At 40.4% G+C, this 23,866-nt stretch overlaps 1 protein-coding gene across 6 annotated transcripts in view; it reads right to left on the bottom strand.

The window, feature by feature from the left end:
- The window catches only part of LOC105483572 (junctophilin 1), an 80,612-nt gene that overhangs the window by 51,771 nt on the left and 4,975 nt on the right, over positions 1 to 23,866 (bottom strand). For all 6 annotated transcript variants that reach the window (XM_011744465.2, XM_011744464.2, XM_011744467.2 and 3 more), the window contains exon 2: positions 21,844 to 22,603. In XM_011744465.2, coding sequence (XP_011742767.1) covers positions 21,844 to 22,603 — 760 coding nt within the window. The remainder of the gene's footprint in view (positions 1 to 21,843; positions 22,604 to 23,866) is intronic.

Genomic DNA, 23,866 nt, shown 5'->3' with positions numbered 1-23,866 from the left:
TACCATCTCACACCAGTTAGAATGGCAATCATTAAAAAGTCAGGAAACAACAAGTGCTGGAGAGGATGTGGAGAAATAGGAACACTTTTACACTGTTGGTGGGACTGTAAACTAGTTCAACCATTGTGGAAGACAGTGTGGTGATTCCTTAAGGATCTAGAACTAGCAATACCATTTGACCCAGTCATCCCATTACTGGGTATATACCCGAAGGATTATAAATCATGCTGCTATTAAGACACATGCATACATATGTTTACTGTGGCATTATTCACAATAGCAAAGACTTGGAACCAACCCAAATGTCCATCAATGATAGACTGGATTAAGAAAATGTGGCACATATACACCATGGGATACTATGCAGCCATAAAAAAGGATGAGTTTATGTCCTTTGTAGGGACATGGATGATGCTGGAAACCATTATTCTCAGCCTACTATTGCCAGGACAGAAAACCAAACACCGCATGTTCTCACTCATAGGTGGGACTTGAACAATGAGAACACTTGGACACAGGGTGGGGAACATCACACACTGGGGCCTGTCATTGGGTGGGGGGACAGGGGAGGGATAGCATTAGGAGATATACCTAATGTAAATGACAAGTTAATGGGTACAGCATACTAACATGGCCCATGTATACATATGTAACAAACCTGCATGTTGTGCACATGTACCCTAGAACTTAAGGTATTATAATAATAATAATAATAATAATAATAATAATAAATTAAACAGGAAAAAAAAAGGTTCTGAAAAACACAACTACACAACTGATTTCCTCATGGCACTTACTCTCCACCTTGTATCACAGTGATGTGGAATGTTCCACTACTAACTAGTACGCCACTTGAGAGCTGGCACTATTCCATGCTCACTTGGAACCCCCTGAATACCCAGCAGTGTCTACTCGAGGAAGCAACATCAAACGGCCAATAAGCAAGGGGCTTGGTGTAGGTCTTCCATGAACTGCCACTAATACACATGGCGGAGGGGTCTGTGGGCACTGACTTCTAAGCTCCCTGTGTTTTACCTAATTCTTCTGATGTCATTCTGCAGATTGCAATTTACCTAACTGCATATGGGGGAAAAGAATGGCTTCAGTTATTTCCTTAAAGCCTAAACAGACACACTTACAAATGGGTAAAATGAAGATGTTTTAATAATCTTAACACAGACATTTCACATTGCTGTTAAAAAACAAAACAAAACAAAAACAAAAACAAACAAACAAAAAAACCCAGAGAAGTAGTGTAAGGAGAATTTCCTACTGAACTTTAATGTTACTTTCTCATACTTTAAATTCTATTTTTTCTGAATAGGTTGATCAAAGCCATATGAGGCAGCAACGTAGCAATGTAGATGTGTAGGTGGGCAATTGTGTTGAAAAGGGAAGTCCAATCAAGTCCTGTTTAGCAAGGCAAAAAGCAAGACAAAGACACAGGTGTTCAGCTCATAGCTGTTTAAACTTCATAGCAGATGGCAGGCAGAGGTGAAATCGGGCTGGTCCGAGTTTTAAAGAGGAACCCTTCATCAAAGAAATCTGTCTTTATAGCCACAGTGTGCACACACCCTGGAGCAGCCTTTGGGAATGTCAAACAGAGGTGTGGTCATATAAACCGCAGGCTGGGGGTTTTCTTCATATTTGTATGCAAAGTATTAGGAGAAAATCATTTACCCTTTCCCAGAATTTGGGTAGGAACCTGTACAGTTATCTTTCTCAGAGACCTGAGTGCCAATGAACTTCTACTGCTAATCCAGTAACTGAAAAAATATATATTATGACCTGTACTTCACAAAAGCCTTGGATAATGCCTCAAAGACACTACTGTATCCTCGGATAGGCCCAGTGTGGCAGCAGGAAAACAAATTCACCAAAGATCTCTTGATGTGACCCATAAGAGTAAGGGCTCACACCTGCACAGAGTTTACTAGCATTGGGCGCTGTTCCAAACACTTAACACACACCAAGTCATCAAGCACTCATTCTAACCCTGTGAGGAGGTGCCACTAAATATCATGCCCATTTTACAGATGGGGAAACTAAGGCTTGGAGAGGTGAAACCGGTTGCTCAAGGCCACTTAAAGCAACAGAACCAAGATCTCAAGTGCACAGCTGAACAAACCACTACCCCCATCTTGCAGAAATATTTCAAAATAATTCCCTAAATTTCTCTCAGTAAAAACCAAGCTGTCATGTTAAAGGTTTGATAGGCATGCTTTGGCTTTTCTGCCTTCTGTAACACTTGGTGATGGAACTCACATTCACTTCTTTGATTTCTGGCAACCATAATTGAATTAGAGTTGACTGACCACCTCTCCTTCCAGGACCAGACTGACCATAAACAGGGGAGGGCACTTTATCAGAGCTGAAACTATGAGACTGTGCCAGGCTTGGACCACTGCCCGTGAGATAGTTCTGGCAAAAATAGGGTAGTCTGGACCCAATTGTTGGAAGACAAAGACACCGGGGGCCAATTGACACCAACCTCGCATTCAAGAGCCAGCAGCTCCTAGGTTGGGCATGGGGTGTGTCTTCTGTAGGGCACAGACCAGGGTCCCCCTTCACTGCAGGGGCTGCCTTCATCTCAGCCCCGACTTCCAAAACACAATGCAGGCCTCACTCTGGTCTGTCCTGGGGGGCTGGTGGGGGCGGGGGGGAATCCTGTATCTGAACGTGGGAGGCAGGAGCACAAATGGCCACAAGGGGAATTACGCGAATGTGCTCCACAGCCAGGGCCTGGGGACTCCTCTGTAGCCTGATTTCTTCTCATTGAAGATAAAGTTCCCCAGGTGCTGCCTGCCCTCAGCCCCTGCTCTTTCTGCACCTCCCTCAAGCAGGTGAGTGATAAAACTGATAAATCAAACCTACCTTATTCACCTCTCCAGCTTCACTCTAAGTGAAACATTTGAACACTGTCCAGGTAGACCAGAGAGAAGCCAAGACAAAGTCGGCCACGGTGAGGAAACAAGGCCAATAGCAGGCCCAGATGTCCCTGTCCTGATTCACGTACGACCAAGACAAAGCAAGTCAAAATGAGCACTAGGCACAAATTCTACACCAATCTCTCTTCTCACAAGAATTCTTCCTCTTCCTCAGAACAAATTTCTTTTTTGGTGATGCTCCCACACATTGTCTGAACCTCCACGTAGCTATTGTTCAATTTCAAGCTGCATTGCTAGTTGTTTACATATTCATCTGTTTCTTGGTTATAAATTTCCTGGAGGATACAGTCCATATCTTTTTCATTTTGGTTTCTCCCAAGGCACCTACTATACATGCTTTACATAGAGCAGGTATGTGGAAAATGCTGGTTCAAATGATCACAACATTTACTCTAACATGAAATATTTAGTGTCCACTTTCTACCTCAAATTTATTGACTCTTTAAATTTTCACAATGGTCCTCTGAGTAGCTATTGCTGTTCTTTTCCCATTTTGCTGATGAGGGAGCCTGAGACGTGGAAAGGTTAAGCCATCTGCCCAACTCACAGCATTGGCAGGGCCAAGGTCTAAACGAATGTCTAGTGGCACAGAGTGTGTGCTTAACCACTAACCACACGTGCTGCTTCTCTGTGCCCTGGACCTACACAAGTTTGAGTGACAATAGCACTTTAGCAGGGAAGAAACAAATGAGAGCTCCTAATTCTCCATGTTTTTGCCAATGCAGGTCCCTCTGCTTGGAAAGCTTTTCTTCCCCTATTTCTAGAAACTCCTACTGGTTTCCTCTGGGCCCTGCTGAGGACTCAAGTCTCTAGAAAGTCTCTTGGTTCCTCCAAGTGATTAGGGACCCTCTGCTGGGCTCATGTATACATTGATGATATAGTCACCCATGTGACTATATGTATGAGTGTGTGTATATAGTTCTATATGTGTGTATATATAATTCTTTGCTACATCACAGCTCTCATCACATCATATATTATATGCTGGCTTTTTCAATTTCTTGGCCCAGAACACTCTGAGGACAAAGACTGTCTTTTCACAATACTTGGCATGAAAATATTTAACAATTGTTGGCTGTAACAGTTTATTTAGCACCTATTAAGTGCTACTCACTGTGTCAAGGGCGCTCACATATACTTGATTTCATTTAATTCTCCTAAACTCCTGTGAGCTTAGTACCAAATCATCCCATTTTCTGGGTAAGAAATCTAAGGCTTAACAGATCTCATAGACGACACTTGAATGAAATTTTCCCCCCTTAGCTCAGTTTAATAAGGTCCCAGAGTCTTTCTGGCATTCTTGGCTCTAAACATAGGGCAGGACTAGTATCCTGAGGAAAAGCAGGATATTCTCTTGCAGTTAGACTGCAGATGGGCCTTTTGGGTTCTTGATTTGAAACCTGTTCAAGGAGTGGGTATAGTCCCCAGGTCATGAGTCAACAAAACCTCCAAAACTGCAACTCATTGGTTTTATCTCAAACCACTCAGGCGTTGCGTGTGTTTTACCCAAGTCCTGTGAAATCATTGTCACTAACCACAAACGACTTTCAGTAACGAATAATCACCATCTCCACTAAATGGAAAAACTGGTATGCAGCAATCTCAGTAAGGACACACATGCACGCGCGCGCGCGCGCACACACACACACACACACACACACACACACACACACGCAGTATTGGGCTAATATATGAACTGTCAGAAACCTGATTAAATCTTAGCCTAATACTGCCTATTCCAAATCTCCAAGGAAGAATATTAACTCAAAGGAGATAAATCAAAACCAAGTATTTGGAGTGCCTACAATGTCTTGGCATCCGTGCTGGGTCCCGTGCAAGGTATAGAAAACAGAGTTATTTTTATTAGCTATATAGTATATACTAATAAGCATAAAGTAAGTCACTGACATCTAAAAATGACCTATTCATAATTATCACTTTCTTTCCCAGAGTGGTATAAGCAAACATTTTATTCTGGGTACAAAACCAAAGTTAGTTCTCACTAAAAATGATCCTAACTTGCTTTAGACTTATGTTTAATTATTGGAAAAAAATATTTTATAGTAACTCTATCTGGCTTTAAAGTTCATAGTTCAGTATTTATTCAGCCTTCTAAAAGTTATTTAGAATTTAAGTGAGCAGAATTTCATACTAATCATAGAGATGCAATGAATGGGGAAAGGAAGAACAGAAAACTCAAAGGAAAAAAATTCTTCAAAATGTCATGAGAAAATCCAGTTATGCAAAGCCTATTTCAAGTTCTTAAAGGTCTTTATAGCTGCTTGATGGAGGGCCTGCAAATATATCAACTTGCCTAAAAATTTCATTTTTTCCTACCAAGAAATCCCTTCTCTTCCCCATTTTACAACTTGATATAATTGACAAATAAAAATTGTATATATTTATAGTATATAATGTGATGCTTTGATATATGGATACAGTGCAGAATTATTAAATCAAGCTAATTAATATATCCAAGAAATCCCTTCTTAACCTCCATGGCTTGAAAACTTAAAACTTTTACATCTCTGGCTAACTCAAGGTCCACATATAGACAGAAAGCATAAGGCATGATCCAATGCAAGCTATGATTTTGCAGGAGAAACTGATACCTGAAGAGTTCAGGACATAAACAATTTTATATTTTTACTCATTTGTTCATCATTTAGTAAAAATATTTTTTTCTTTACATATTTTCATGTTTGATGAACAGTAAAAAAAAAAAAACTGCTGGTGGACTAGAGCAGAATATTCACATAACTAGTATTTTCTTAACAGAAAAATCAGACTGCTCAACAGAGACTCTTGTACTTCATCAAACGCACCCAACACCTGGCTGTTCCTCTGCAGGAGCAGGATGGATCAGAATCGGATGGGCAAGGAGTCCTCTCAAGCAGACACTTGCCATCACCAAAGATTTGCAGCTGGACTGTGCTCCAGACCAGCTTTGGAGACTACATAGATTCTCTATTACAAACCAGAGAGGGACGTCAAACAGAGTCAACATGTGAGAAGTTCCAGCAGGGACCAAGGAACGTAAAGACACAGATGGTACCACAGAACGTAACACAAAACAGACCCTCAGCTCCCCTTGCCCTTGTTCTCAAGCTGCATCCAAGTGTGCTTCGCAAGACTCTTAGCTCACCCACTGTTCTTTGCCCTACCAACTCCATGCAGTTAAAATGCCTAGTAATGTCCTCCCAGAGGTACAGCCCCAGACCACAGCGTTTGGGGCCTGAAATTAGCCATTGCAAAGTTTTCTACACTGCTTAACTGGTAAGACAAGTATCTTCATGTCAGCCATGTGCTCATTCTTTTGCTCCATTTTGCACACAACTAATCAAAACTGGAAAATGCCTTTTCTAAGGCAAAGAAAGTCAGAGATGTGAATTTCACTCTTTTATATAAATGTAGTCAAAGAGTCAGCACAAAGAGTTAAAGCTTTGATAGTGTGTGGCTATCTAGATAATGTGATGACTACTCTTATTACACCTTAAATAAAAAGGATTTGCTAATTTGATTTTAGATGATGAAATTATATAGAGAAATTACATTTATAACAACAATTGAACCTTGTCTAGCATTTTGTCTTAATAGTAGCACAAAAATAATTCTCTGCTTCTTTCCACACACAGGTCACCATCTCTGCCTCCTCTTTAGAGATTTCTCTATTCCAGCCCCCTCTACTCACTTTTCTAATAATTGCTGTTATAAATGACAGTGCCAATCTCCGATTTTGATTTATTCATATCCTCGGGAAGCTGCTAAGTGCTCAAAGCTTCAAAAAGTACTGTTCTTACACGAAACTCACGTTATCTTTTTTATCTTCCACCTTGAATATCCACACATCAGATTCACTATTTTTCTCCCCATAATGTCTCCATCAGCCTTTATGGTGCCAGTTATGTTCTTAGCTAATTGTACTCACATCATTAAGAGTGTTAACTCTCTTGTACATAGCTGGTTGTTGTATACAAGATGGGTTTTCCTTTAAAAATTTCAAGGGTGCAGTTCTTTATTGCCTATATGCATTTATTTATGTTCTTTATGATCTCATCCCCTACTTCTGCTGCTTACAATCTACCTTGAGCACTGTAGCTAAAATCACTCTCCTCAGATACTGTTTTGCTCCTGTTAATAACTTCCTCAGCACTCTGAAACGGTTTCCACTTGTGTGTTGCATAATACCCTAGTTAGTGCTTTTCAGATCCTTTAATAGTCAGGCACCCCTTATCTAATTGTCCTCTTCTCTTGCCATGACTCAGCTGTACTCGACAGCACTGCAACGCGAAATCCAGGTGGGTTTGTTGTAAGACTTTTCAAAAGAGGATGAAGCTACAAGGTACAAATTTGACAGGGCTGTGTCCAATATCTCCACCACTTTCCTACAACAGCATTCTTTTTCAGAAATATGAGTAGTCACACCACTGCTGTTCTCCCCAAATTTATTACCTTTCTGGATGTTTTTCTGGATGATGGTGGTAGAATGAGGGCATGAGAGGGCTGTGTGCATATGAAAGATCCTTGGTTTCAGGTTCTACTACTGGCAGTGGGAGTCATTATGGAACATCAACCCAGAATATGAGGAGAAGATCAAACAGGCTATGAAGCTAAAATTAAGACCTGCTACAAAAAGTCACGAAGACAACACTGCCCACAAATAATAAACACTGGTGATCTTTACTGCCTTTGAGGGGGTTTCTTTCTCCTTGGGCTGTACCTCATTAGATGGGGTCTTCTCCTACCTGGTAAAATTTCCATCCACTGTGAACAAATCTTGCCTTGGCTTCCCTTTAAAATGCTGCTGAAGGACCAAATTCTTTACAAAGTCATTCCAGACCAACTCTTCCTGGCACCAGACACTAATCATACCGAGACTTTCTTTATTCACCTCGACTCTCTAACATTTCTCCCTTTTTCTCATTATTCAGCATTTCTTTAGGGTGTTAAGTTTAGCCTAAAGCTGCCTCCTCACATATTTTACGTTCGGCCTAAACGTTTCTCTGTACATCATGAACTACAACCTAAATGGAGTTGTATACAGACTGTAGCTTACTCTTGTGTCAATCACTGAGTTTTGGGCCAATCAAAGGGGGTCAACGGTTCGAGCTGTGTTCAAATAAGGCAAATGACGAGCTGCAGCCAATCGGCTGTTTCTGTACCTCACTTTCCTTTTTCTGTCTATAAATCTTCTTCAACTATGCAGCTGCACTGGAATCTCTGAACCCACTCTGGCTCGGGTGGCTGCCTGATGTGAGAATTGTTCTTTGCTCAATTAAACTCTGTTAAATTTGGCTAAAGTTTTTCTTTTAACCACAGCCACATATGCATATTTACACAGACATTGTTTATGGGGAGCGGGGTGCTTGTCTGAGGCTTGTTTTGTTTTTACCCTTTGTTGGTGTATGCCTTCTATTTCCCTTGAAATATCTTTAACATGTTACCACTGGGTGCTGAATACAGTGGCAGATCTGTAACTATTTACAAATATAGCAACTGTAATTTAAAGAAAACTTTTAAACCATAAAGTTTAGTAGCTGAACTTGAACACCACAAAAGTGATTCATTACTGAAAAGTTTAAAGAAAAAAAGAAAAGAAAACCCCTTCAATGTGTTCTTCTCGAACCCTCATTTTCACTTATGGAATTAAACATTAGTGACTACTTACTCTAGAATCACATTTTCATAGTTCCAACAATGGACTGAAAGTTATTCTGATCTAGCGAAGAGTTAGAATAATTTTTCAAAATGCTTTTACTGTCAAACTCACACAGTACCATGAAAAAAACGAAAACAAAAACAAAATATCACTAGGCTATAGGCCAAGTAAAAAGTCTTTGGAACTGGTTTATAAACAAGTCAATCCACTCTTTTGTAATTCCTAGAAGACTAGCCATTTTGATGTTTATATAAACTATGAAACCTTCATGGAATGTGGCAGAGCACTAATAAACAAATACGGGACTGACTGAATTGCTTCGTGTTATTTTTTAACTACCTCCCATGTACATGCATTTTTCTCTGACTAAGCTTGTGTGTGTTGGGTGGGGCGGTGGGGGTCAGGCCCACGCTTTTTTCTCCCTTCACATCTAGCACAGTATTAAGTGTGTAAGTATTGATAATACTTCTGATATAAACAAGAATAACTGGTGAGTTGTGCATGTGGAATGTTTACTTAATTTTGGTTAGAGGGTCCTAACTATATATAATCTTATTCCTAAGAGTACACAGGAGGACATTTTCCCTTTTATATCATCTTCTGATAGAGGAAAAATTTGGAGTTGGAAAAGTAAAATGTCAATGATGTCTCACTACATTTACTAACTGATTAATTTCTGTAAGAAACATAGGTATTGTTATGTAAAGTCAGGTTCAAAAACAGGCGAAAGGAGAGGAATTAACAAAAGAGTAGAGATCCAAACTCAGGTTTTCTGTGACAATCTGGTCAAGTTTCCCACTTCCTCACCCCTGTTTTATTGATAAGAAAGAGAGACCCAGAAAGATTACTTGTTTCCTATGTACTTGTTTCATATGAATGATGGGGCCTTACTGCGCCCCCATTTCCCCCACCAGCCATATACTGGGAATGAATCACTACATTTACTAATTGAATAATTTATCACCCATATACTGGGAATGAATGAACCTTTTTCATTAACCCTAATAGGGGTATTAGAGTATCAGCCACACAACATCTCAGACTTGCCTCTGTTCCTAACCCACTACCTGCAGTCCATCAAGTCCTGCTAATTGTATCCCTTGTGTTCTGCTACCCCTGCCCTCAACCAGGGTCTTTTATCACCTCCTCCACAGACCAGGCCTCCAGTCCTGGCGCCACTTAAATTCTTTCTCCATGAAGCAGGCAGACCATCCATTCAAAGGCAGATGGCTCCCTTCTCAAATGCCTTTGAAGACTCCCCAAAGCCAAGAGTAGAAAATGCACCTCCCAAACCTTGGGAATTTAGTTTCCTATCATATCCCCCCAATGCACTTACCAAATTTTAGTGTGCCCAAGAATAACCTGGGAAGTCTGTAATAAATGCAAGCTTCTGGACCTCATGCAAAGAAACATTAATTCAGTACTGCGTGGAGGACTGGAGAATTTTCAGCACCCCTTGTGATCTGCTGCAGTGGGTGGACGGATCGCTCCTGGAGAAAGCGTTCTTCCACTATCTAACTGCTTGCGGGAACTCACACTGTACACTTTCATTCCACTCCACCCTTGCTCAGGATCTTCCTCCTGCATGCAACACTGGCCACTGTTTGCTCCCTAACTTCCACTCATTCTTCATGTTCACAGGCTCAGCCTCATCCCTGTAAACCCCAAATGCCCTCAGTGTTCTTCCCTCTTCGCATTGTCGTCTTTTTTTTTTTTTTTTTTTTTTGGAATTTACCATGTTATACTGACCTTATCTTTTTATGATTGTTTGGCTCACAAGATTTGTGGCTGTTGAATGAACAACGTCTGTTAAATGAAACAGTGGCCAAAAGAAGTCTATGACTAAATAATGCTGTTCCCAGACAGATCTTCTTTTATGAGCCTAAGGAGGGTACATGGGTTCAAAAAAAATTCCTGTACCAATTCTCAAAGCCCAGTGGAGGGGAAGGGCTTGGGGCTCTGACACTGTCGCGTGCTTGCCATGTGAATTTTCTATGCGTCAGTTTCCTACCAACTCACAGGGTTGCCATGGGGATGAGATGAGATGACAGATATCAAATTCACAGCAGGTAACCACTCAAGACCTTTTGGGTCTGTTTATGTGTAGCCAAAAGGTATCACCCAAATTACTATCCTCAGACCACAAGGACAGAACAATGTGCACTAGCGCATAACACACTTAGGGGAAACCTAGTAGCATCTACATTGTTTTTCTATCTGGAAACACTGCCAAAACATTCATTTACTGCAAATTGCTAACTGTAATGTTTCTGTACACAAATACTGCTAATAAGATCCTGCTACCACCCAAAATTGTATCTTATGGACTCTATGCAGAAATAATTTTTAAAACTTTTCAAAGAAACCACTAGCAATTTTCCCTTTTGCATTATAACATTTGTACACATATTTTGTATGCTCTATTGATAGCATTCCTGTTATCAGGTGTACAATTACTTACTGGAAGAGACATTTTGTTTCTTAATGCAGTCCACGCCTGCTATGGACCTTGAGTGTAATTGCTAGGCAAGGGCTTAGGCAAGGAGGGGGACAAGGCAGAAGGCATTCAGGCAAGGAGCACTGCTGGTGCGAAGAGCTCCAGTACAGTGTCTATGATGAGCTTACCCAGGATGGGTCACGGGTGCCTCTCGGTAGGTCCCTCCAGCCTGCAGCCCCACAGCACCTGCCAGTTGCACAAAGGTACTGTGAACCTGGCAGGGTATTTGCTTTTAATGACAGGTTTTGTTTCTTATTCATCTCTGTATTCCCAGGGCCTAGTGCCATATTTGGACAGAGCTGGCACTAAATAAATGTTTGCCAAATGATGTTTCTTTAGTATAATAATTTGTGAGAGTGATATTTTGTTCCAGTAGGTTGCCAAGAAAAGAAAAAAAAAATCAGTCCAACAGAGCTTGCTCACTGGGTAGGTCCCTTGAGCACAAACCTTAGAAAGCATAACTTCACAAATTCAAGAATAGAAATTCAGATACCTGAATTGCATTGTCATAAGGCAACAAATTCCTAGTCACTTAATGTGAGAACTGCTTTACTTGTACTTCTTAAAAAGAGCTGTGTCTAGTATTACATACACAGATTTCCTCTTTCTCTGCATGTCCCATAAGAGTCTTTCCCAGGGTTTGGCTCCAAGCTCTGCAAGCACAGCTCAAATCTCTGAGTTCCAGATACATCTTCCCCTATTATCTTTTGGGCTAGCATCTCGAAATTCAAGAAGCCAAAAATCCAAACTTATCTTCCTCCCTAAATCTGTCCCTTCCTGTCCGGTATCCTTCTGAGTAAACAGTACCACCATCCATTAGTTGGCTAAGCCAGGAACTTGGAGCCACTCTGGTGACTCCTTTTCCAGGCTTACCATGCTTAACTCAACCAGCCACAGGTCCTAGTGAATCTGCTTGGGAGGCTCTCATTCAATCATTTGCTTCTTTCTATCCCACTGCCACGGCTTAGCCCAACACATAGGCTATCGCTTAGATTACTAGTTAGCAGATAACTATTTTTTTATTTTTAGAGACAGGGTCTTGCTCTGTCACCCAGGCTGGAATGCAGTGGCATGATCACAGCTTACTGCAGCCTCAAACTCCTGGGCTCAAGTGATCCTCCTGCCTCAGCCTCCCAAAGTGCTGGGATTAAAGGTGTGAGCCACCGTGCCCAGCCTGTGACTATTTAATTTGTCTCCAGTTTCACTGCCCCTTACTGTCCCCATTCCCTATACCACCTGCAGCTAGAGTGATCTTTCTAAAGATGATGATGTAATTCTGCCTAACACCTATCAATAGCCTTCCCCTACCCTTGGGATAATGTCCAAACTCCCCCTTATAGGTTCAAGAGACCCTGCTCATCTCTCAACACCCTACACCTAGCACTCTTTTCCAACCATATTGCACATTTTACCAGACCCCAAATACACATGGTCCACTGTCCTTTGCACCCACGTCTATTTTCTGGAAAACACCGACACATCCTTTGGTTCTCACTCTGGATGCAGCCTGCAGACACTTGCCTCCAGCCGCAGGCTATGATCAACCCCTTCCTACGCATTACCTAAGCAAGGTGCTGATAATCCAATGGATAATAACTACTTTTTCATCTGTCTTAACCAGACTCCATGCCGAAAAGGATTAGGTCTTAATCATAATTTTACATTTCCATTGTATGTAATGGATTAATGTAACTAAGAATGATTAAGGTTGGTATTTCCCTTAAGAACTGAACCTTATAAAATGGGCCGGGCTACTATCACCCCTTCCAGGGTGTTTGAGTCTTTACAAAGTAATCTATCAGTCCACAGTTCAACTGATTTTCAAATCATTTGGGCTGAGCAGGAAGTGGGCTGGGGAACAAGTGTCTGGGGCTGGTGGAGGAAACAAGGTGGCAGTAAGGTCCCATCATCTGAGGCTCTTCCATTCTTATCCTTGAACCCTAAATTGCTGGCTTCTATGGGTTATCTTAACATGTCAAAACATGATCCCCATGTGTATCTCAAATGCTTCCCTAATGGATGGAAGGTTTGAAATCTTGAAATAATAATTCAAAAAAGTTCCCACACTAATTTAAAAAATGGCATTGATAGGGATTTCTAGATCAAGCAACCGAGATCAAAATTCTATTGATTCAATACAGTAAAAGTCACCAAAATTTTTACCATATTTGAGTTTAAAAATTAACAAAACATAATAAAATTGTTTGTTAATCTTTGACAATCTATTGTATTAAAAGTGCTAGAAAGTGAATTAATGTATTTTACTTGGCTTAAATAACTTTCTTTTGGCCCACATGGAAGTCCTAAGAAGATTGACTTCAAAGAGTTGTACTATTTGGGAGCCAATCTTGATTCCTTATATATTAATTAAATTTTTGTGAAAGCAGCTTATTTTTAATTTAGCACATTATACAAACAAATGTGAAACAGCAACTAAAACAGAAAGGTGAAATTATTAAAAGCTGATTTGACTTTATTCTCAAGAGGCTGTTGTACTAAAGCTGAATGACTTACATAAATACCTTTGGCATTTGTTGGATCCTGTTCCTAAACACAATGTTCATATTTCATCTATAATAAGAAAAGCATCTCAAAGATTTGCAAGGCACTAGTCTTGCAAGCGTCCAGTTTGGTGTCTTGAGTAAAGTGAGATTGGCAGAGTCAGCTTAATCCATAATGGAAAGTTGTGAGCAGGGTGCTTCGGCTGCCTGGCAGCTGCTGCTTGGAGAAGTCTACCAGCTATGGCAGCATGCAGGCAGAACTCTGCCACTTGCTTAAAAACAGAGTTTCTCCAGGTCAAAGCTGAAACTCACACAAAGCATACAGGATAAAATAGGAATGCAATCCTATTTTGGGGGGCTTTCCAGAAAACATAGGAGTAGGGTGGTTTTCATTACAAATGATGCTATACTAAAAAGAAATTGCTGCTTTAATTCTTCATATTTGTACTATTGAGAAAGGGTCATGTTTCAGGGCTAAATGAGCTGGAATCTGTTGAAGTTTGTACTATTTAAGCAAGCTCAGGCTTCTACAGTTAAAACAGGGTCAACATGTGTCCCCAAAACCTGGCTTATTGTCATCCTGAAATTTTAGTTTTCCCTTCCAGACTTCAGTGCCAGCTTTCACTAAGTCTCTGCAGAACCGTTTTCTTTCTCACTTCATCTTTACCTCCATTCCAGTTTGGCTTCTTGGTCTTCTATCAACTTTCACTTACGAAAATGGTACTTCTAGGATTGCAACATTTTCCTAAATAACAACTGCTATGTGTGGTTTATAGTTTACAAAGACCCATGATACCCACTCTTCCATTCAATTCTCAAAACAACCCTGCCATGAAGGGTAAGGTAATAATTGCTCCCTGTTCACCATAACTTTTCTGAACCTCAGAGTCTGGGTGTTTCAACCAAGCTTCTGGAATTTGCTCCTAGAAGCACCGGTTACAACAGCTGCAAAGAGTGACAGGCAGTCAAGGTGCAGATATGGAAGAACATAGGTAGTAGAACTAAAGAAAATAACCAATGCTTTCCTTAGCAATAAATGCCACATTTTTAGGTCCCTTGAGCACAAACCTTAGAAAGCATAACTTCACAAATTCAAGAATAGAAATTCAGATACCTGAATTGCATTGTCATAAGGCAACAAATTCCTAGTCACTTAATGTGAGAACTGCTTTACTTGTACTTCTTAAAAAGAGCTGTGTCTAGTATTACATACACAGATTTCCTCTTTCTCTGCATGTCCCATAAGAGTCTTTCCCAGGTTTGGCTCCAAGCTCTGCAAGCACAGCTCAAATCTCTGAGTTCCAGATACGTCTTCCCCCATTATCTTTTGGGCTAGCATCTTGAAATTCAAGAAGGCAAATATCCAAACTTATCTTCCTCCCTAAATCTGTCCCTTCCTGTCCGGTATCCTTCTGAGTAAACAGTACCACCATCCATTTTAGGTGATTTTGTTCTAAAATTTCTTTAACTATTTAACAATCTATTCATTAAAATGACTCAGAAGGCATCAGAAGGATTTCCCCCTTTCTGTAAAAATCACTTGTGATAATTACTGAAAATTAACCAGAGCACCAGAAGAAAAAAAAAATCCATAGAAAAGGTGATCTAAACTTTCTGTTTAAAAATATAATACAACCACTATCATTACAGTACAGACATAAAGATAGCTTATAAACAGCTTTGACTTGCAAAAGATCCCTCTGTTGAGGATAATTTAAGAATTTCAAAGACCTGGCCCTTTATAATAACTTAGCAGAGAATGGGCTTTTTTTTTTTTTTGATATTGGTAATAGTTTAATTTGGATCCATAATGTGCACTGACTCATAGTTGACTTTGGGTTTTAATTACTTATGAGTGAAATGTGAATCAAGTCAAGTGATCTTGTGAATAACTGTTCTATCCCAGCCAACTTTATGTGTTAAATTAAATGATTTTCTTTAGGCCTAAGAAAAATCCCCCCCCCCAACCAAAAAAAAAGCTCCTGCATTCTGGCATATTACATGTTTTGGTGTTGTCAAATATGGAAGCTAAGCCAATTTAGCTTCCTGGAGTTTCCACATCTGGAAGGGAATCTCTCATATGTATCACTGACCAGCTCAATACTTATAAAGAATGGAGGTAACAGTTTGGCTCAACCTGATGCTCTTGTTCCGTGGTTATGTCCTGTAACAATGTTGACCTAATTAAGGAAAAGGGTACCTGTAGCACACACTTGGCATTTTCTGCACTCCTTGACTATTGTCAGACTATAGCATGAATTATGAGAGCTAAGTTTCCATCCTTAAAATGTGGTTTTACCTAGCAAAACAAAATTAGGAGCACTGGCAGTGGTCATACCCTAAGTCGTGAGCATTTAATTCATTCATTCTCCAAATATTTACTAGAGCACTTACTAACGTGTTTTGATCTAAGCTCACTGCTGGGTGTACAAAAGTGAGCAAAGTTGACTTCAGAGTCAGCCCATCCTTCCCAATCTAGTTGGGGTGAGGGAGATTCAACAAATACCGTGAAATTAAGTATCAGTTTAGACCTAAGGGACCTAGGCTTAAAGCAGAGTGAGGACCCAGCAGCCCAAGGATCCAGCCAGAGGGAGCAGGGACAGGGGCTGAGACCTTCTTTCCAACAGAAAGCAAGCTGGCATGGTTGAACCATTCTGAGTATGGGGGAGGAGGGGAGATCTGCGTGAAAATGCAATATATCCTTTTTCATGCAAACATATGGGGAATGGTTTTTTAAAAATCCTACAGGAAAAGTATGTATCATTTTTATGTTTAAGTCCAAAACTGGCAAACATGGCATCCAACCTTAGTTCTGGGCTGAACAGGGAGCAAAAGAGACTCCCTCCTAAGATTACATGTCTAGGTAGCCCCGATCATCACCTGAAGTGCCAGTAATGGTCAGGGAGAGGTTGGCAAAAGGAGCAGCAGAGTCCCATGTGACTGGCCACCTATCCTCATCACTGACACTTTCTGGTAGTACGGGGAGCCTGCTCAGCTGAGTACCAATGAGCTTCACTAGCTTAAGTGAGGCTGGTCAGAGTTAGTCAAATTTTGCAAAATGGAGCAGTTACCTATTAACTTGCTAACCTCCTCACTTTATAGTATTTCTTCTTATCTGTCTAATATAACAAAGCCAGTACAAGCAAAGGCTTGTGGTTCTCAATTGCTTGAGGCCAGCTCTCTCCCACTCCTCCTACATCTTCTATCTTCTTGCAAGATAATTATTTTTTCTAATATTCAGATCACACCAAGCTCTGCTTCTGTTCACACCTCTTCCTAAGTGATCTGTTCATTTCCACAGATGTGGAGTTCTCTAAGGGTCACTTCTCATTTGCTTTCTCAACCAAATGTCTTACCTTAACATTCTTTCTTAAAGTATTTTTCTCAATGAGTAGTGACATCTTCGAACATCTCATTTAAGGAATTATTGGAGATAAGAGTCGATGGAGTAAAAATTGGCGAAATGAGAAATATAGTTGAAATGAGAAATACAGTTAAAATGACAGGAACAGCTGAAGGAATTAAGGAGGCAAAAGCTAAGGGAATGAAAACTGAATGCCTAAGAAATAGAGCGCAAACAACAGGGACGGTGGGATGATCTCGGGCAGAGCCTCAGTCACTGCCTCTGAATGTGAGGGACTTGGACCAGATATTCTCTCTTGCCCTTTCCAGATCTGAAATTGGGGGCCTTCTGTCTCCTCTACCAAAACAGATTCTGCTTATTACAGTTTCTAGAAAGTAAATTCGCATATTGGGGGATCCAATTCTAAGTTATAAGGCTCTAGTTATAGTTTAGGGCTCTAAAACAGCACTCCAGTTACTCAAAAGGGTCTGGTTGGCCAAATTACCATCAAGGGTGCACAAAGGAAATACCATGGAGCCTGGGCTTAGGAACTGGCTCCACTCTCCCCAGTTCTAACATCTATCTGTCAGAGTGGCACCTTCATCTAAGAGCAGAGCAGCTGGGATCCAGAACTAGAGGTGGTATGTCAGCTACTGGCATGGAGCGGTCTCAGTAGCTGCTAGGTATACTCATTTCTTGAGATATTTAGAGTTGCTCTTCCACCTTTTGAACATTTCTTAAAAAAAAAAAATGTTGACACTCTCAATCCCAGATGATGATTTGTACCCTCAGTACTATGACAAAAGGGAAATAAAATTTTGTAAATCTTACAAACACAGTGCCTTTTGGAGCAGAGCAGAGGACTAAAAATAAGTCCCAGGGGTCAGTAAATTATAAGTATCTCTTATGGTCTTGACTCTAAGTGTTAACCCACTGGAATCTATTAAATACTCTATATCAACTATGTGATATCTACTATCTACTGTTATGTCATCCGCATAGTCCTTGATCTGTCGGAATTATACAGGGGCCCGTAATAAGCCTTCTGAAACAAGCCTCCTGTATGTGTTTACTGCGGAGTAACACAACTCCCTCTTCAGAGAAACAAAGCAAAGGTCCACAGATCCACCATGCTTTCAGGAATCTTCGGGCCAAAGATGGTAGGTTCTGTGTCTCCTGGAGACATTACTGGAGAATATAATTGTTTTCCCTTAGAGTCAACTTGAACCTTTGCTTCAAGATAAAATAGGATGATGGTACAAGGGTGCGTCCATTTCCCTGGGACTTAAATAATAAATAAAAGTCCCTAAAGCATAAGAAATAACATAAATGAAATGAAAACATTACAGGGAGTGTTGGGATCTTGGGGACAGCCTCAGTCCCTGTCTCTGAATGTGAGGGGCTTGGACGAGATGCTCTCTCTTGGCCTTTCCAGATCTGAAACTGGGGGCCTTCAGTCTTCTCTACCAAGCCATCCTTCCACCTCAGTCTCCTGAGTAGCCGGGACTACAGGCGTACGCCACCACACCCGGCTAATTTTCTTATTTTTTGTAGAGACGTGGTCTCACTATGTTGCCGAGAATAGTGATTTACACCAACTGGGTGGACAAACTGAATAGTCGATAACTATTCATTGATCATCTCCTTTTGTTGCTAATGATGAACTGTGACTTCAACAGCAGCAGCTGCCAAGAGACTTAGTTTCTAGTTTTTCTTCTGTCTGCACTGGGCTAGGTGGGAAGATTGTCATCTTATGTTCTTATATTTTCAGTAGTTTTAAAAACAAAAACACTGGTAACAGCAACCACAGAGGAGTCATATAGATGTTCTGTACAGATACTGTGTAGATATTCTGGCATTAGAAAGAGCCATGGTTAATGACAATAACGTAGCTAAAAGTCCTATCTCCCAGGCAGAAAATCTTGAAAGAATCTTTTCTTATTTTTAAGGGTTTTAAAAGACTGTAGGACTCTAAAATCAGAGCTATTATAAGGGAAATGTCATTCCTTTAACTGCTTTCTCCAAAAACAAGTTACAAAGCTCTAATTAGAAGTATTCATTGTATAATAGTAAGGTATCTGGGAAAATGACTAAAACAATGAAGGTAAGTAAAATATAGAAGGTTAATTGAATATTTTTAAGCTGTTGATTGTGTCATCCGAACAGTATTTTATTTATTGTGGTAAGAACTAAACTTAACATGAGACCTACCTTCTTAACAAATTCTTTTTCTTGTTTGGTTTTTTTTTGAGACAGGGTCTTGCTGTGACACTCAGGCTGGAGTGCAGTGGCGCAATCACGGCTCACTGCAGTCTCGACCTCTGGGGCTCAAGTCATCCTCTCACCTCAGTCTCCCGAATAGCTAGGACTACAGGTATGCACCACCATGTCCCGCTAATTTTCTTATTTTTTGTAGAGACGGGGGTCTCACTATGTTGCAGAGATTGGTCTTGAACTCCTGGGCTCGAGAGATCCTTCTGCCTCAGCATCCCAAAGTGCTAGTATTATAGGCATGTACCATAGCACCGGGCCTTGACAAAGTCTTCAATGCAAAATACAGTATTGTTAAGTATAGGCACAATGTTGTAGTGCAGATCTTTACAACTTACTTATCTTGAGTAACTGAAACTTTGTATCCATTGAACAGCAACCTTCCATTTTCCCCACCCTACAGTCCCTGGCAACCACCACTTCACTCTAGGTTTCTATGAGTTTGATCATTTTAGATAAAGTCAGGTCACTGCAGTATTTGATTAAGTGAGACCATGCAGTATTTGTTTTTCTGTAACTGGCCTCTTTCATTTGCATAATGAATTAAGCATTTTAAACATAGCTAAGTGAAATCTTTATGAAGTAACTAACTGGCTAAAAGTGTAAGGTCTTAAACTAAAGATCTCTTGGTTATAACTACACAATACAGTATTCCCAAATGAAATACTACTACCCCCAAAAGACTTTCAACAGAGAGAACATGGCTAGGACTTAGGTGAGAGTTTTACGATACTAGCATAATCAGAGATCATCTCTGCATTGCTAGTCACTTTGTGTTATATGAACTCCTCCAATGGAAACTAATCACAAGTTGTTTATTAAAGTGTTCTGCACAGGTTCATTTTTCACCTGCCAAGACTGATCTGCCTTTAGCATATCACTAAGTTGTAACGAGAAAACAACATAGAAGAATCCAAGTGTGCATTTAAAATTAGAGGTTAGGGCCTAACAACATGTATATCACTAGGTCTAAAAGTAAGCCAGCAAGATTAGATGTGCTGAGTATCTGATCCATAAGCAAACTGAAAAGCAAAGTAGATCCAAAACTGTGATCTGAAGTAAAAGATGCCTAGTAGAGAAGACAGGAGAGAGAGAGACCCTTCACGAAAGTTTGTGCTGATCAACAAAAAATACTAGCTTTGAAATGAAATTAGTTTTGGATAAAGATGAAAACCTTGAAGCCTTTTAACATAATATATAATATTATATCTAAAAGTAATGCAAAAAATGCAACCTTATTTAGTAGTCCTACTTATTTTTCAAGTAGGGGCATTTAAAAAAAAGAACTCTAGAAGTTGAACCATATGATGTCACCATTTTTTTTTTTTTTTTTTTTTTGTACATTAAAAAGTTCGAACAGTGGAAATTTCATTATGGCTCCACCAAAAAAAAAAAAAAAAAAAAAAAAAAAAAAGGGGAGGTTCATTAATTCAATGCCAATAACAAAAACTTGAAGACATGCTAACATTTTGTGGTTTCAAAAGGGCGTTTACTTCTGTGGAAGAGTGTTATTGAAGCAGAAACAGGATTTTTAACATTCTATGCTAAATTTATGCTTCAAGTCTTACAAAGCCGTGGCTAGTCAGTACCCACTTAAATAAGACTAAAAATAAAATTTTCCATTTATAACCACACCTTTTTCTTTTTGTCTCACCTATAATATCCTTCCCTAATAGAACTTTATTCCCCACAGATTTCTCCAGCCCTCTTGCTGGATCCCTGAAACCAGCTATTAATGGTAAAACTTCAAGCACATAGTCCTTCTGTGCCCACACATACACCCCACTTGTCAATCTATTATTCACCGGTTTTCTCCTACTCACTCCAGCCCTTCTCTACTGCTCTTCTTTCTTCCAACCTTGGCACATTGAGAGTCCCATCTGTCCATGTCAGGTTGTAGGTTCTCTCCACCCCTTTCCTTTTAATACACCAGTGACCTAATCTCTTCTGCATAGAATGTGGCGAGTCTCGTAGGTCTCTTGGCCTTTCCCATATAGCTGTTGTTTTAAACAATGCATGCCAGATTTTCTCATGTTATTTTCCACTTTTGCCATATGTAGATTTTGGTGGCTGTCTCAAAACCAATTTTACCAATAAGACTTCATAGAATCTGAATTGTATAAGCTAGGCTTAGTGTGCATACCTCCAATGTAAATATCTGAATAAAGATACACATCTATACTAGGTATGTTTCTACGTGGATTGCTATTTTCTTTTGGCACACAAAACACAATGCTTTCTATGGCAGCATTTCAGAGGTCCTTCTTAAAACAAGAAAAAAAAAAAAAAAAAAAAAAAAAGAAAAGAAAACAGCAACTTCCCGGGCTCAGGAAGATGAGCACAAGGTCTCAGTGAACTCCCTCACGCTATTTAATATGAGGGAAGTAATTTAGAATGGGAAGGGGAGCTCAAAGTGCCTTCAACATTTTTTGACAATGGGAAGTTGCAGAACAGTGCAGGTACATTTCTGACTTTGACTCTACTGAGTGTAATCATTTTCCACCTTTGATTTTTTTTAGCAGTTGTAGAACGCATTTAGCAATGTCACCGGCAGACAAACATAATATTTGATACTCCATTGTTCTGACCAACCCGGCAAAACCAACCACCCTGCATTTACTTACCTTGAATTTGCTATTTCCACTTTGGTTCTCGCCATGGCAGCTGCCCTTTGGGCGCCTTCAATTGCTCTGTCCACCTTCTCCCTAGTTTTTGTATGTCTTATTGGAATAAGCTGCTTCCTTATCCCACGGACCAGAATATTATTTTTGTATTTTCCCTCTTCTTTGGAGCCGTCAGGAAACACGGTACAGCCATATCCATGCCTCTTGTTATTTGCCCACTCCCCTTCATACTTCATGCCATTGGAGCGCTCGCTAACGCCGAAGCCGTTGCGCTTGTCGTTCTTCCACTCGCCCATGTAGGTTTCCGTGGTGGTGGCGTCCACGTGGTCTTCCACCGGGCAAAAATCACAATCTACATCGCCGAAGCTGATCGTGGAGTTGGCATCGCTGGAACTGATTCTGCTCATGGCCGCATCACTGCGGACAGAGCTGCGCTTGCTCGAGATGGAAGACTTTGATTCGGACTTGCGGAGTTTCATGCTTCCAAGAAGTGAGCCCCTCCGGAAAAGGCCGCCCTTCTTCTTGCCCGCTAGCTCAGCGTCTGCGTGGAAGTTGAGCACGAAACCACCGCGGGTACCAGCCGGGCTGTCAGCGGCGGCCGCGGCGTCGTGGAGCACGCTGCCGTTGCTCTGCTCGCTGCGCAGCGAGGCCAGCGAGGTGCGCAGCGGTGAGCGTATCACCGTGGCCATGCCGTAGGGCACGCTCTGGCGCACTCCGTAGCCATGCCGCATACCTCCGGCCCACTGGCCCTGGTAGGTACCTTGGAGAGACCGCAAGAAAGCACCGTGAGTCGGCAGCAGAAGCTGCGCAATCACCTGCACCATCCAGCGCACACTGGCGCAGGCCTGCCCAAGGTCAAATCTGACCATTTCCAAGTCAACCCTGGAGGATACTTTGCATCCACTTGTGAATCCCCGCCCTGTAATTTTGGGGGTAAGGTTTTAATGTCATTGCACAGAATTTTCCAGTAGTCAGATAATTTTTGCTTTTCATTAAAAAATTTATGCAAGTATTTCAGAGAAAAACCAGTACTTTCTAATACAAAAAGTGAACACTGGAAAACAACATTCTCCTCTGAAATTAATGCATCAAAAATTCCTCTTAGGAAGAAGACAAGGAAACAGGAGAATATGAAATGAATTCTATTTGTACATTTTATTCTAATATTACTAATTTAGCTGTAAAACTCTAAAAAATGACTTTTAGGTCTATGTCAGTATAACATTCCAAAAAGCACAGAGGCTTAAATCTGAATACTTGGGACACAGTCATCAAATGAACGTCTTAAATTTTCTGCTACATTCAGCATCTCTTTTTTTTAGTGTAGAGAAAACTGTTGAATATTCAGGATTATCATTTGAATTTGGGTGAACCTTTTTGAGCTAAGAGTGAATTGACAACCACAATATATATTATGAATACAGTGAACTATTATGAAAAAAAATGAGCAATTTAACATTTTTGTGCTTCTAAGTGAAAAGGTCAAAGCTTTGTGCCATGTCATTTGCCAAATCTCTGCATCCTCTATGGATTTTCCTAGCTGCCACTGCATTGTAAATCACACCACAGACTAGAAGCACCCTGAGGGCAGAATTACTTCATACCAGAACACAAAATTCTCATGTGTCCTGTGGTCTGTGTTTGTGGACAGAGGGTGTTTGATGACTATGTTGACATTAAAAAGCTATGGTGGCTAAAAGGTATACCCTTTACCCTTGGAGAAACTGATGTAAGGCCAGATGAAATCTTTTACTGTTACCATTTTGGACTTCATCTCAGAGAAAAGGTATATTTGACACTATTACAATGTTGATACCAGATCACTCTGTCAACAAATATTATGCTTTTTCAGGATAATCTGTAATCTAAAGCATTTGTAGTGAATATTTTGCTACTAAATAAACAAAGACATTAAAAAATAACCTGGTACAGGTTTTAAAATAATCTTAGGAGGAAATGAATGTTAAATTAGGGAATTTAGAAGTTTCTTTTCAAAATCAAGGCCATTTCCTTTAATTAAGGG

Source organism: Macaca nemestrina, chromosome 8 (genome assembly GCF_043159975.1).
Source record: "Macaca nemestrina isolate mMacNem1 chromosome 8, mMacNem.hap1, whole genome shotgun sequence".
Classification (NCBI taxonomy): domain Eukaryota; kingdom Metazoa; phylum Chordata; class Mammalia; order Primates; family Cercopithecidae; genus Macaca; species Macaca nemestrina.
The sequence above is the reverse complement of the archived record's forward strand: the minus strand, read 5'-3'. Positions and strand labels throughout refer to the sequence as shown.